The following is a 13,577-nucleotide window of genomic DNA, read 5'->3' as shown; positions in this document are numbered from 1 at the left end:
GATCCATGATCCGGGAGTATGGGCATCTTGTGGATGCCGCGACCCATATGGAGTCTATGATGGAGGAGGATGAGAGGATGAGGGGTTCCAAGAGGAGTCAGGAAGGCCAGGGGAATGGTAGGAGGCAGAGGGGTTCTAACCCTCAGCAGTCCCAGAGTGCTTTAGCGAGATGCACCTTTCCAGTGCGAGTTCGGGTTCTGGGAGAGGTAGCCAGGGGGACTTTACCTGTTTCAAATGTGGTCAGCTGAGCCACAAGTCTCCAGCTTGCCCGCAGAGAGGAGGAAGTCAGGGAGCAGCTTCATCTTCAGCTTGACCTCAGAGCCAGAGTCAGGGCAGAGACTGGTCGTCCTTTTGTTATCAGTGTGGTCAGACAAGACACCTAAAGAGGTTCTATCCACAGTTGGGTGGTATAGCCGATGCGTCTGGTTCGAGACAGACGCAGAGTTCGCAGCCAGCACAGTCTGTTCAGGCCTCGAGGGCCAATCAGGGGGCTTCATCGTCTCAGTCTGTGCATCAGTCCTTTACTCCGAGAGGTGAGCAGGTTGATCAGGGGCCTACAGGGCGCGTGTATGCTGTTACCGCGCAGGATCTTGTACTGGCTCCATCCGTTGTGAGATGTACCTTTTTCGCGCTCGAGCGGGTCCAGTTTTTGTGTCTTACGCTCGAGCGTCCTATTCTACGCTCGAGCGGGTCATGCGTATATCAGTTGGCTGCTGGGCATTTTTTAATCACTTTTCACTTTTCATTCTCTCTCTTACTTTCCCAAAACCAATTTTGAGAGCTCCTCTCTCTAAAAAATACCTTCTCTCTGGGGATTGATCTAGCTAGAGTGACCTACTCTCTTAGTGCCTTTGTAAAAAGTGTGGTGATCATCAAGGGCTTCGCTTTGATCCGAAAAGTTTGGTGTTTGGAGCATTTTCAATTTCTTCATCTTCTCCGTTTGAGCTGTAACTTCGAGGTAGGGATTCCTACTCATATTTATGGGTTTTAACCTAAATGTTAGGCTTTTGTATAAATGGTTTGGTTTTGGGATGTTAGGGTTTGAGATGTATAATGTTGAAAAGGGGTTTGTTTATTTGGCTCATACATATGTGTTTTGGGCCTAAAAAGGGGGATTATTGTAGTTGTTGATAATATTGGGACCTTTGGGTCAATATTGAGAAAATGTGGAAAAATACCATATTTGGGTATATTTGGGTCATTAGTGTAATTAATGACATTTGTTATGAAATTGAGTTGGGAATAATGAAATTTGATCATTAAGAGATAGAATAGTGGAGTTGGATTTATAAATCGCTCACTTTTGAAAATGTCAATTATATATCTGTTGAGGCATTTATTATCTGTTTAGAAATAACTGTTTTGGGCTATCGGTGGAGGATAGTCTTGATTGTTATAGACACTGCATGATTGTTGGGCTATCAAAAATGATTTAGCCTAATTGGTTAGATCAAAAGACCAACCAACTTACACAAAAATTAATTAATTAAAACTTTTAAATTTTATTTTAAAATTTAAACAGTCTTAAATTGAAACATGCACAATACTACAATATTAAATGGGAGTATAAGATTAACTTTATATAAGTGAAAAAATTCACCCTTTTTTTTTTTTAGATGTGGGATTACAAAATAAATCATATCATAGACTAATTAAAGTTTTTATTTTAAAATTTAAGCTATCTTAAACTGAACTATGCACAACATTACAATATTAAATGAAAGTATAAGATTTACTTTATATAAGTGAAACATCTCACTTTTTTTTTTCTACTCCCGATGTGGGATTATAAAATAAATTATAAACTAATTAGAATTTTATTTTTATATGGTTAAATGAAAACTAGCCAATGGAAAAAAAATTTAATTGTTTAAAATTAAGAAAATCGGTATGAAAAATCACGGTTAAACTGGCTAATCAATCAAACTAAAAATGGTTTAACCTAATCGGTTAGGTCAAAAAACCAACTAATTTATATAAAATTAATTAATTAAAACTATTAAATGATATTTTAATTTTAAAATTTAAATTGGCTTGAATTGAAACATGCACAACACTATAATATTAAAATTCACTTCATATAAGTAAAACAACCCACTTTTTCCGGCTTTTTCCGATATGAGATTATAAAATAAAAGTTTACAATTATTTGGACATGAAATTTATTTCTAATCAAACAATCTCAGTCGTTCAATTTTTAATCAGATCATTCTTTAGTTTGTTTTAAAACAAACAAATCTAATCAATATATTTTTAATAAAACTGCTAAAATCGTGGTTAAACCAATAAATCAATCAAATCAAAAATGATTTAGCCTAATCGGTTAGGTCAAAAGACCAGCCAATTTACACAAAAATTAATTAATTAAAACTTTTAAATTTTTATTTTAAAATTTAAATTATATTAAATTGAAACATGTATAACATTACAATATCAAATGAAAGTATAAAATTGACTTTACATGAGTAAAACAATTCACTTTTTTCTTCTTCTCCCGATGTGGGATTATCAAATAAATCATAGACTAATGAGTTAGCTTAGCTTAATGGAGCTTTTCCTAATTATTTAAAATTAAGAAAATCAAGAAAATTAATATGAGATATTGAAGCCCTCACAATATTCCTCACTGAAAAGAGTTCAGCCTAATCGGTTATGTCAAATGACCAACCAACTTATATAAAAATTAATTAATTAAAACTTTTAAATGATGTTTAAATTTTAAAATTTAAACTGACTTGAATTGAAGCATACACAACATTACAATATTAAGGTTTACTTTATATAAGTAAAAAAACTCAATATTTTCTTCTTTTTTTGATGTGAGATTATAAAATAAAATTTAACAATTATTTGGACGGCAAATTTATTTTTAGTCAAGTAATCTCAATTGTTCAATTTTTAATCAGATCAATCTTTAGTTTATTTCAAATCAAACAAATCTAATCAATATATTTTGATTAAACTATTAAAATCATGGTTAAACCAATGAATCAATCAAATAAAAAATGATTCTGCTTAATTGGTTAGGTCAAAAGACCAACCAACTTACACAAAAGTTAATTAATTAATGCTTTTAAATTTTATTTTAAAATTTAAATTATATTAAATTGAAACATGTATCACACTATAATATTAAATGGACATATAAGTTGACTTTATATGAGTAAAACAATTCACTTTTTCCTTTTTCTCCCGATATGATATTATCAAATAAATCATAGACTAATTAGCTAGCTAATGGAGATTTTTTTTAATTGTTTAAAATTAAGAAAATTCAGAAAATTAGTACGAGATATTAAAACTCTCAAAATGCTCCTTACTAAAAATGCCATTTTCCTTATATAATATATAGATATTTTGATTTTTTTAGTAATTTTCTTTTTAAATTATGTCCATTTTTTTAATTTATTTTTTTGATTTGTCTTGTGTAAACGAATCTCAAATGATAAAAAAAGAAAAAAGAAAAAAGAAAAAGGCAACAGCAAGATAAAATTTTCGGAGTTAGAGTAGTTTTTTCTTTTTTATTTTTTATAATATTAATTACAAAGTTTTTGTTGCCCAACAAACTTTTCTGTGCAACACCATAGCCATCTTGTATCTCGTAGGCACCCTAAAGATCGAGGCAGTTCCCCAGGGTAGGTGCTTTCTTTGCGAGTATGTCTGTTGATGGCGCTGTGTCCTATCTGCTTAAGGAAAGTTGTCCAACTCAATGTGTAATGCATCAGCGGCATTTGCTATATAATCTGCATCCTATGGAGCACGGGTAGGGATATGAATATTGGTACTGATACGATACGGGTATGTCGATACAGTAAAATTTAAAAAAAAAAATAGGATATGTGTACAGTTTGGTATGTTTGTAAAAAAAAATATATATATATATATATATTTTAATTTAGAATAATAGAAAAATTAATTAAATGGTTTAATTTGTTGAGATCTAACCTATAATTAACATTTAATGCCAAAAGTAAAAGTATAAATCAAAATTAAATATCAATATATTAAATAACTTACAAATCATAGTTTAATTTTAAAATCATGTTAAACATAAAATTAAAAATAAAAAAAAAATCTAGTGAAAAGAGTTTTATCTCTGTAGTAGAAAATAATATTGTTTCAACTGATATATTAGGTACGTCTGGGTACGTCAAAATTTTTAAAAAAAAAAATTTAAGTACGTGTTTTGTGTACCCGATACGTATACAGAAGTACTATACACCAATAAATACCCAAATTTCAAAATAGGGACCTAAAGAAGCTTCTATTTATAGACGTTGGAGGTGTGCGTGCTAATTCGCTCGCTGCTGTATGATAGGGTAAGAGATCTTGTGCTAACTTCATAAACGCCGTTCATTTGGTTAATTACCAACTTTAAGTTGTCTCGAGCTTGCAGTTGATGTACTTTGATGTGACGAGCTAGCTCCATTCCCATTAAAAAAAAAAAAAGAAAAAAAAAAAGTTACAAAAAATTAACTGTTTTTAATTTTTTTAAAATCCCTTTGACTTTTTTTTATATTATATTTATTATCAATATTTTCAAAGTTTTGATCTTTTCTAATTTCTCTAGTTGAGTAGAATAACTTTTAAATTTTTCAGAAAAAAAAATTATTAAAGATGAAAAAAAGTCAACAAAAAGTTATTAAAAAAGTCAACTGCAAACACCTGTAAATTGGTTAAAACTCAATAGATACAAATAGATAGAGAATAAAAAATGAAGTAAAAAAAAAACTATCAAGGATTAATCATTAAGAAATTAAATAAAAAGTAGTGCAAGTTGAGAAAGATACTTGTATATTACTGATGTTGCGTATTTCTCCTAAATCATTAAAAGTTTTGACACAAGCAAAGATTACTACAATGTGAAGAAAAACATGAATAGTTGAATTTATATGTGAATTTGACTGTTGCACAATAACTCTCTGTTTTGATAAGGTTTTTGTTGGTGATACCATTACTACATGTATATCATTGTTGGAACATTTTGCTCAATTCCCACAATTAAAACTAGAGCCCATGACCTCAATTGGCAAATAAGAATAAGATTTAAATCCAAAAATCATAGAATTCACCCATAAAAGGAGAATACATATATATGTAAAACATAGTCTATGACATATTCTGGACAAACCATTTATACAAGGAAATACTTACTTTAAAATATTTTACAAAAGGCACAAAATCATCAAACCCCATCAACATATATGCTAGAACTATAGAATTATTCAAACTTATTTCTTTCCAACAACTCAAGAAAATCCATAACATGATCTCAATGCTGCTTTCCTCTGAGGGTCCTCTCTCTAGGTGAATATAAAACCCTTTAATGATAGCAAAGCATATAACAAGCTTATTAGTGGATGTTAACATTGTCTCTCTAAAATAATGCAACAAATGACTACTGAAAAAATATTTGAGAAATGTATTTGCATTATTTGAACTATATAACAACAAACCTGCATTTGTTTCAATGTTTTTAAGCATGTAACAAAGAATTTTGGCACTTTTGGTAAAGAAATTTGGTGGAATTTAATCTGTACTTTACTATATGATCTTGAATGTAAGACATGTTTGATGATAATGTGGAAATATCTCTACCTCCACTTCAAAATCTGAATGGTTATTCTTCAAGTCGTGATGATGTTCCAAAAATCATTAACATGAATAGCATTGTTATGTTAATGACGGTAAGGAATTGAAAAAAAATTCGAAAGATTCATGCAAGATAAATCATGGGATATGAAGATGTTGATTTGATGCACACATCGCAATCATGACAGGATATAGAGGTAATATAGGTACATAATGAGAGAGAGAGACGAACCAATTGGGTGATAAATTCATCCTCCAAATTTGCCTTTGTTGAACTTCCTCCTTAGCTGAGCGAACTTGATTGCTATGTTTATTGATATCCAATTGTAGTTGTTTTCGATGAACTGGAAGTATGCATACCTCCAAGACTTCTTGAAATTCAAAGTGCCACAGACCCCCAAGAACCCAAACAAGAAACCAGGTCCAATGCCAGTGTAGAACCACAACAAATCAGTTTCATCTGCAACTTTACTCTCATCAAGATGTTTGTGATCACCATCATCGATGCAGCTATTTAGTGGTGCACCACAAAGGCCATCGTTGCCTACATAAATGGAAGGATCGTTGAGAGTTCGAAGTTGATTTCCCGTTGGTATTCGCCCTGATAAATTATTGAATGACATGTTCAAATGACTTAGGTAGCTTAAACTAGACAGACTTGGAGGAATGGGGCCAGAAAGTTTGTTTCGAGACAAATCGAGGGATTCCAATTGTGTCAAATTGCCAATATTATTAGGGATCCTTCCTTTTAGATGATTTCCAGATAAATTCAAGTTTAGCAACCCAAAAAGATCCATTAACTCTTCTGGAATCTCTCCAACAATGCCATTGTTCGAAAGGTCCATGGAGATGAGAAATTTGAGTGTCTTGGTGTATTCCAGTTCTCTTCCTTTCATTGCATCCAAAATGTTCTCTTCATAATTTGCTCCAACATGATAATAGAGAGTTGGATCGAAAATGTACCCACGATCTAGTGCAACCATGGCAATGAAGTTGCCAAAACAACGAGGGATATTTCCCGTTATGTTATTTTGTGCCAGGTTCAACAATTGCAAATTTTGAAGATGACAGAGTTGTGGAGGAATATCACCGTAGAAATTATTTGATTGAAGATTGAGAAATTTAAGATTAGTTAGGTTATATCCAATCCATGGAGGGATATTATCAGTGAACACATTTTCACCTAGATCAACGGTGAAAAGATTTGTCAAATTCTGTAAGGACAAAGGAAGCTTCCCATAAAACTTATTGTTACGCAAGTGCAAGGAATTGAGAGATTGTAGGGAACCCAATGAACTTGGAATTTCACCATATAGACTATTATTCGTCAAATCTAGCACCGACAACTGATTCAACTGCCCCAAGCAAGGAGGAATTTTTCCTGATAAATGATTGTTTGAGAAATCAATAAGAGTTATATTCTTTGCCTTGCACAAAGACACTGGAATGACACCAGTCAAATGGTTATTTGAGAGAACAAGAACTTGGAGGCTTATAGTCGCATTATCATCACTCACAGTAATAGGTCCTGAAAGCAAGTTGTTGAAGAGATCTAAGAAATAAACATCTGAAGGAAGCGGTGTTAGTGGGCCCTCAAATCTGTTAGAACTCAATAGTAACCATTTATCATGAGCACTATATCTATATTTACATTTTTGAAATATTGGCACCTTTCCTTTGATTTGGTTGTTAGAAAGATTCAAGTATATAATGCCACAATAAATACTCTCAAACCAATCAGGGATGACAACTGAGATGCTTGCATTAGACATGTCTAAATGTGTAACATTTTTTTGTGTTTCGAGCCATTGAGGAAATTGCGGTCCTACTTTGACCGATGATAATTGTATGACTTGGAGTTGAAAGGGAGGAACCCATTGGGAGGTCACATTCAAAACTAATGAATTTGAATGCAAGTACAATTCATATAAACTCTTGAGTTTGGCAAAGTGTAGTTCAAATACGGTGCCAACAAATGCATTTTTTGACAAATCTAGATATTCTAGTTTTGAAAGTTGTCCAAGGCTTATTGGAATGCTCCCATTCAATTGATTATCTCTAGTATCTAACACTCTCAAATATGATATTCTTCCAAGTGATGATGGCAGTGGACCATAAAATGAATTCCATCCAATAATAAGCCTCTCTAGTTTCTTAAACTCTCCCAAATGGTTTGGCAGACCACCACTCAACTTATTGGAAGAAAGAGACAAATCTTCCAAACTATTATGGATGCAACCAAATGGACTTCCAATAGAAGTTGAAAGCTTTCCAGTGAACATGTTATTGGACAAATCCAATACACGCAAGTTGCAGAGGTTCCTCATGGAGTTTGGTATTTCACCTTCAAACTCATTCAAAGAGAGATCAAGCTCTGTAAGTTGTGTCATATTTCCCATCTCACTTGGAATTGGACCTTGAAGAAAATTTGCATTCAACCTGAGGATGGAAAGAGAAGCAAGATTCCCAAGGCAATGGGGGATTCCACCTCTATGGGTAGTAGAACTAAGATCTATATGGACAAGACTGCTCAGGTTACACAAAGAATACAACATTGAATCATTGAAGCTGTTAATTGAGAGGTCAAGGACTGTGAGAGAGGTCAACCTTCCAAGTGTATTAGGAATTGGACCATGTAAATAATTATTGCTAAGGTTGAGATACTGCAACCTTGAAAGATTTCCCAGATGATGAGGAATCGTTGCACCGAAAATTGACCCAGAGAGGTCAAGGTATCTCAAGCTTTTCAAAGATCCTAAGGAATTAGAAATTTCCATATTGTTCATGCTCAAGTCTAGGTAATGCAAATGATTCAAATCGAGTAAGGAAGGACTTATCTGACCACCCAATTTGTTCATTTCGAAATTTGGATCATAGTTGTCGGCAGTGAGGAGTCCAAAAGGCATAGGAATTGGATTACGCAGATCAAGCTTCACAACATGGCCTGTTTTGTTGCTACAACCAACTCCCTTCCACGTGCAACAGTCCTTTCCAACCCACGAGGATAAACGGTTTGCTTCATCTGTGAGATTTCCTTTGAATTTCATAAGAGCTTCTCGCTCACTCGCTATGCAACTCACATTTGAATTTGTACTACTGCAAATGAACTCAAGTCTTTCAATGAAAAAAAGAGCAAATAACATCACAAGAGCACTAGAGGTTGTGCCCATAGCTTCTGAGTATGGAATGTAATTTGATGCTAGTGTTGAAAGATTAGAATTTTATAAACTGTGCAAGAAGACTTGATGGTTTTGAAAAGTCTCAAGTCATGAGCACCTAGTTATAATTATTATTATTATAACATAATGTACATAATTAAAAATTATTAAAATATGTAAATAAGAATACATTTATGTCCAAGTCCAGTCATCAGTGGACTGCCATTCCATCTTCTTCTTGGGGGTAGAAACAAGGCCATTCCGGCTTCTTGGGGGTAGAAACTCTTCTCTCTAGTCTTTGGTGTGTTAGGTTCATATTGGACAAAGAGCAATGATAGAATTATCAAATAATTTATCAAATATTCAGATAACGTGTGAGATAGTGATACCCAAAAAATACTTCCTCCGTCTCAAAATATTAGTCTCATATTTTATTTTTCATTATCTTAAAATATTAGTCCATTTTAAAAAATCAAGTACAAAAATAATATAAATTTTTTATTTTTCCATTCTTTTAAATTTATTAACAACATAAAAAGTACAATTATGACATTGATATTCTCCAAAAAATGTACTATCAAAGGGTAATTTTAGAAAATCAATTTTTTTAAAAATGTAATAATTGTATTATCAAAAAAAGTTAAATTCCCCAAAAAGAACTATTATTTTGGGACATAGGGAGTATATTTATATCAGTTACATATTGTACAAGTTTGTACAAGTGTTTTTTGCAAGTAAATTTAATGGTGTTAGTGTTACAAATTAATCTAAAATCATGCGAAAAGTATATAGTTATTTTTAAAAGAGACAGAGTGAGTCAAACAAGAATGAGATAAAATATTATATATAAAGGGTCTCTATTTTAGTGGGGTTTTAGGGGGGGTCTTGGTTTGTTAAGTTGGTGGGATTGTTAAGATATGAGTATAATGTTTTGTATATTTTGTAGAATCGTTATGAGTTTTTATAGTGTTAATACAAATTATTATAATTATGTTACGAATGGATGCCCCATAAATGAAGTTTTAGTTACAAATTATGATGGTTATATAAGAAACTAATATGATAATGTTATGAATATTAAAATATTACATACTATTATGGTGAAAGAGTTACTTAACTATTGTGATTTTGTTATCAATCATTGTAGTGTAGTTTTGAAAAGGCATACTATATGCATTTATAAGAGTGTACCATAGTTATGCTAGTTTTATTTTTCTTAAAAAAAAAAAAAAAAAAAAAACCATCAAATTATTTTCATCTTTCATTTATTAGTATATGATAATATCAAAATTTAGGGTACGTATCTAGGGTGTTTTGGAAAAATAGATAAAAATTAGCTTTTTGACTTTTTTTTTTTACTTTTTTCACTATTTTATGTGAGGTGATGTGACTTAAAATGAGTTAAAAGCTGGTTTTTAGCTTTTTTTGGCTTGTTGCCAAAATAACCCATAATTCATTACCATTCATTTACTGGATGAATTGTGTGATATTATTTCTCATTTGCATTTTTCTAATGGTAAATTATTAAAATTTAAGTTCATGAAATATAATTTTGTAATTATTTTTAGCTTTCTTTAATAGTGATTTGTTCATTTTAGTCGTCTAAATTAGACTTGATATAAATTCTTAGACTTATTTAATACTTTACTTTTGACTCCTCTAATAATATAATGCTGACTATAGCGATCCCGGTTTGTCCTTCCTTTATTTATTGTATTCCGGACTAGGTTCTGCGGTTGTAGTGTTGTCTCATTCTCATTTCCATCCTTTACTCTTTGTATTTGAGTCTTGGGTTGTGTTGGGCAGGTTTGAAATAGGTTGGTTGTGCTTTGAAACCAAAAGTTGATGCCCAGAATTTGGCCTTCACGCTCGAGCGGGGCTTTTGACGCTCAAGCGGGCCCTTTGTTGTTGCTTCTCCGCTCGAGCAGGAGTTTTGACGCTCGAGCGTAAATTTCCATCTCCCAGTATTTTTCTCTGCAGGTCTTCGTACGCTCGAGCGGGAGTTTTGACGCTCGAGCGTTCCCGCTCGAGCGTGACCCTTTGATTTTTGTCCCTCCGCTCGAGCGGGGAGTTTGACACTCGAGCGGAGACCATGTCTGCAAAACTTTTGCAGGTGTGCAATCGACGCTCAAGCGGTGCTTTTCACGCTCGAGCGTGAGTCTGTGTTTGACGCTCGAGCGGGGCGTTCCAGGCTCGGGCAGGGAGTGCAGTGTATCAGTCCGAAGTTTGCCCTTTTTGATCACTTTTTCAACTTTTTTTCTCTCTCTTACTTTTCAAAACCTCCATTGGAGAGCTCCTCTCTCTAAAACCCAACTTCTCTCTAGGTATTGATCTAGTTAGAGTGATCTCCCACCTCTGGGCCTTTGTAAAAAGTGTTGACCTTGGTGTGAGCTATCTTTTGATCTGAAAATTTCTTGATTTGGAGCACTTCGAGATTTCTACATCTTCTTCCTTTGAGCTCCGAATTTGAGGGAGGGATAACTACTCATTTCTATGGTCTTTGACATAAACCATTGGTCATTTTGATGTAATGTTGAGTTGGGTGATTTTGGGTGTTAGGGTTTCAAAATGTATAAAGAGGGGTTTTGTATTTTGAGCCTATACATGTGTATTTGGGGTCTAGAAATGAGATTATTGGTATTGTTGTTGATATTTGAGCCTTTGGGTCAAAGTTGAGAAAAATTGGAGAGAGCCCTAAATTTTGTTATGAATTAATTTATATAATTAATTGGGAAATGTTATAGAAATATGAAATTGAGTTGGGAATAATGAAATTGGCATAATATGAGATGGAATAGTGGAGTTGGATTTATTAATCACTCACCTTTGAAAATTGTTGATAAATTATCTGTTGAGGTAATTATTTTCTGTTTAGAAATAATTGCTTTGGACTATCGGTGGAGGATGGTCTTGATTGTTGTAGACAATGCATAATGATTAGGCAAACTAAAACTAATCAATTGAATACATCATCGAATATCACGGTTGGAATAATACATCAAATTTATGTATAGATTGATCATGTAATGATATGTGTTTATATACATTGTATTGTGTGGGAGGAGATAAGGGATGTACTCCACGGTATAAGGGAAGATTGGGGATGGACTCCTAAACCGGATATTGTTTGGGAGGAGATAGGGGATGGACTCCATCGATACAGCAAATATGTGTATCTATTGAAGTATTGATACAGCAAATCTATGTATCATATATGAAGTACGGAAGTGTTTCATTTGAGATTGATACAACAATTATGTGTATCTATTGTGAAGTAGGAAGTGTCTAATTTGAGTTGTTATCTCAATTGAGATGGAAGTACTATTGATATGAGATGTAATCTAATTTAAATTGTTTGGCCAGGTTCTGAGCCATAGTTATGAATTAAGAAATTGGATAAGAAATGGAAAGTGAAATGAAACATGGACACATTTGTCATGTAATTGAAATGGGATATGAATTGATTTATGTAAGATAAACATTTATCAAATGTTAATGTTTTAGTTATTGCTCATATTATATTTAGCATATCTCTACTGGGCGTTGGCTCAAGCTATATAGGACGTCATTTTCAAGTTCAGGTAGCATGCCGCCTCTGAGGTCATAGCTTGGGTAGTTGTGGGAGTTGAAGACTCTTTTGTTTATTTTTGTGTATTACATGTATATTAACCCAAGGGCTTATTTTGTGTAGAGTTAGTACTCTCCTTTTTGTAACCAAGTGTTGGCTTGGAAAGTTGTAAGCCCGTGAGGCACTTACTTTTGTTGTCAACATGTAATAGTTTTGGATTAAACACTCTGATGAATACAAATATGTTTATTTCTCTTTCCTTTATGGATGTCGTGAATGTATGATAATATGGGTTTATTTTGAGGGCGTTACACTGACTCTATCCCTAATTATAAAAAAGAGCAAATAACATCACATGAACACTGGAGGTTGAGCCCATAGCTTGAGTGTGGAATGTAATTTGATGCTAGTGTTGAAAGATTAGCTCTATTTGGTAGAGCTTTTTAACTTTAATTTTACTCATTGGTTTGATTGTGGTGCTTGATTACAGTTTTTAAAAATTGATTTCACACTCACTTTTGCAAACACATCTACTCGGTCATCCACTCGAATGTTCCTCTAGACGTCTGGTCGGTTGTCCGGCCAGTTGACCGGAACAGTGCTCATTTTTTTTTTATATATATTTATTTTGCACCTGGTATTTTTATATTTTAAATAAAAAATATTTTTGGAATTTTTTTTAAATTTTTTTTATGAGTTTTGAATAGAATTTTGGATTGTATGTTTGGTTATAAATTGTAAGTTTTTGAATCAAATATCATATGTCATATCAAAAATTTCAAACTCAATTTAAAACTCATAACCAAACAAAGTTTTCACATTTAAATCATAATTCCAAAACTTACAAACTCAAAATACAATTCTATTCTCAAATCATAATTCTAAAATTCTACCAAACTACCTAAAGTTTTATAAACCATATAATAGCTTGTTTGGGATGAACATTGGGGCTAAAATAAACATATAAAACAAAATAGACTATTTTAGCCAAATAAGATAAAATGTCGCATCCAACCCATGATTATTTCATTTTTCTCTCACAAAAGTCAAAAAGTTTATCCCAAATGAAGCTTTTTAACCCCAAGCTAAAATAATTAAAAAATCAAAAAATTAAAAAGCCAACTCACATTTCAAATGACCTCTAAGAAAATTAGATGGTTTTGAAAAGTCTTAAGCCATGAGCACCTACTTATTATTATTATTATTATTATTATTATTATTATTATTATTATTATTATTAAAATATGTAAATAAGAATA

The 13,577-nt window shown here is 32.5% G+C and overlaps 1 protein-coding gene across 1 annotated transcript; it reads right to left on the bottom strand.

Annotated features, from left to right (window-relative positions):
* Positions 1 to 5,840: 5,840 nt before the first annotated feature.
* Positions 5,841 to 8,762, bottom strand: LOC145802321 (receptor-like protein EIX2). The gene has a single exon (XM_082895013.1). It carries the CDS (start codon positions 8,760 to 8,762, stop codon positions 5,841 to 5,843), a length of 2,922 nt encoding a protein of 973 aa, XP_082751139.1.
* Positions 8,763 to 13,577: the final 4,815 nt, after the last annotated feature.

Source organism: Camellia sinensis, chromosome 11 (genome assembly GCF_055761805.1).
Source record: "Camellia sinensis isolate YWXY chromosome 11, ASM5576180v1, whole genome shotgun sequence".
Classification (NCBI taxonomy): Eukaryota; Viridiplantae; Streptophyta; class Magnoliopsida; order Ericales; family Theaceae; genus Camellia; species Camellia sinensis.
The sequence above is the reverse complement of the archived record's forward strand: the minus strand, read 5'-3'. Positions and strand labels throughout refer to the sequence as shown.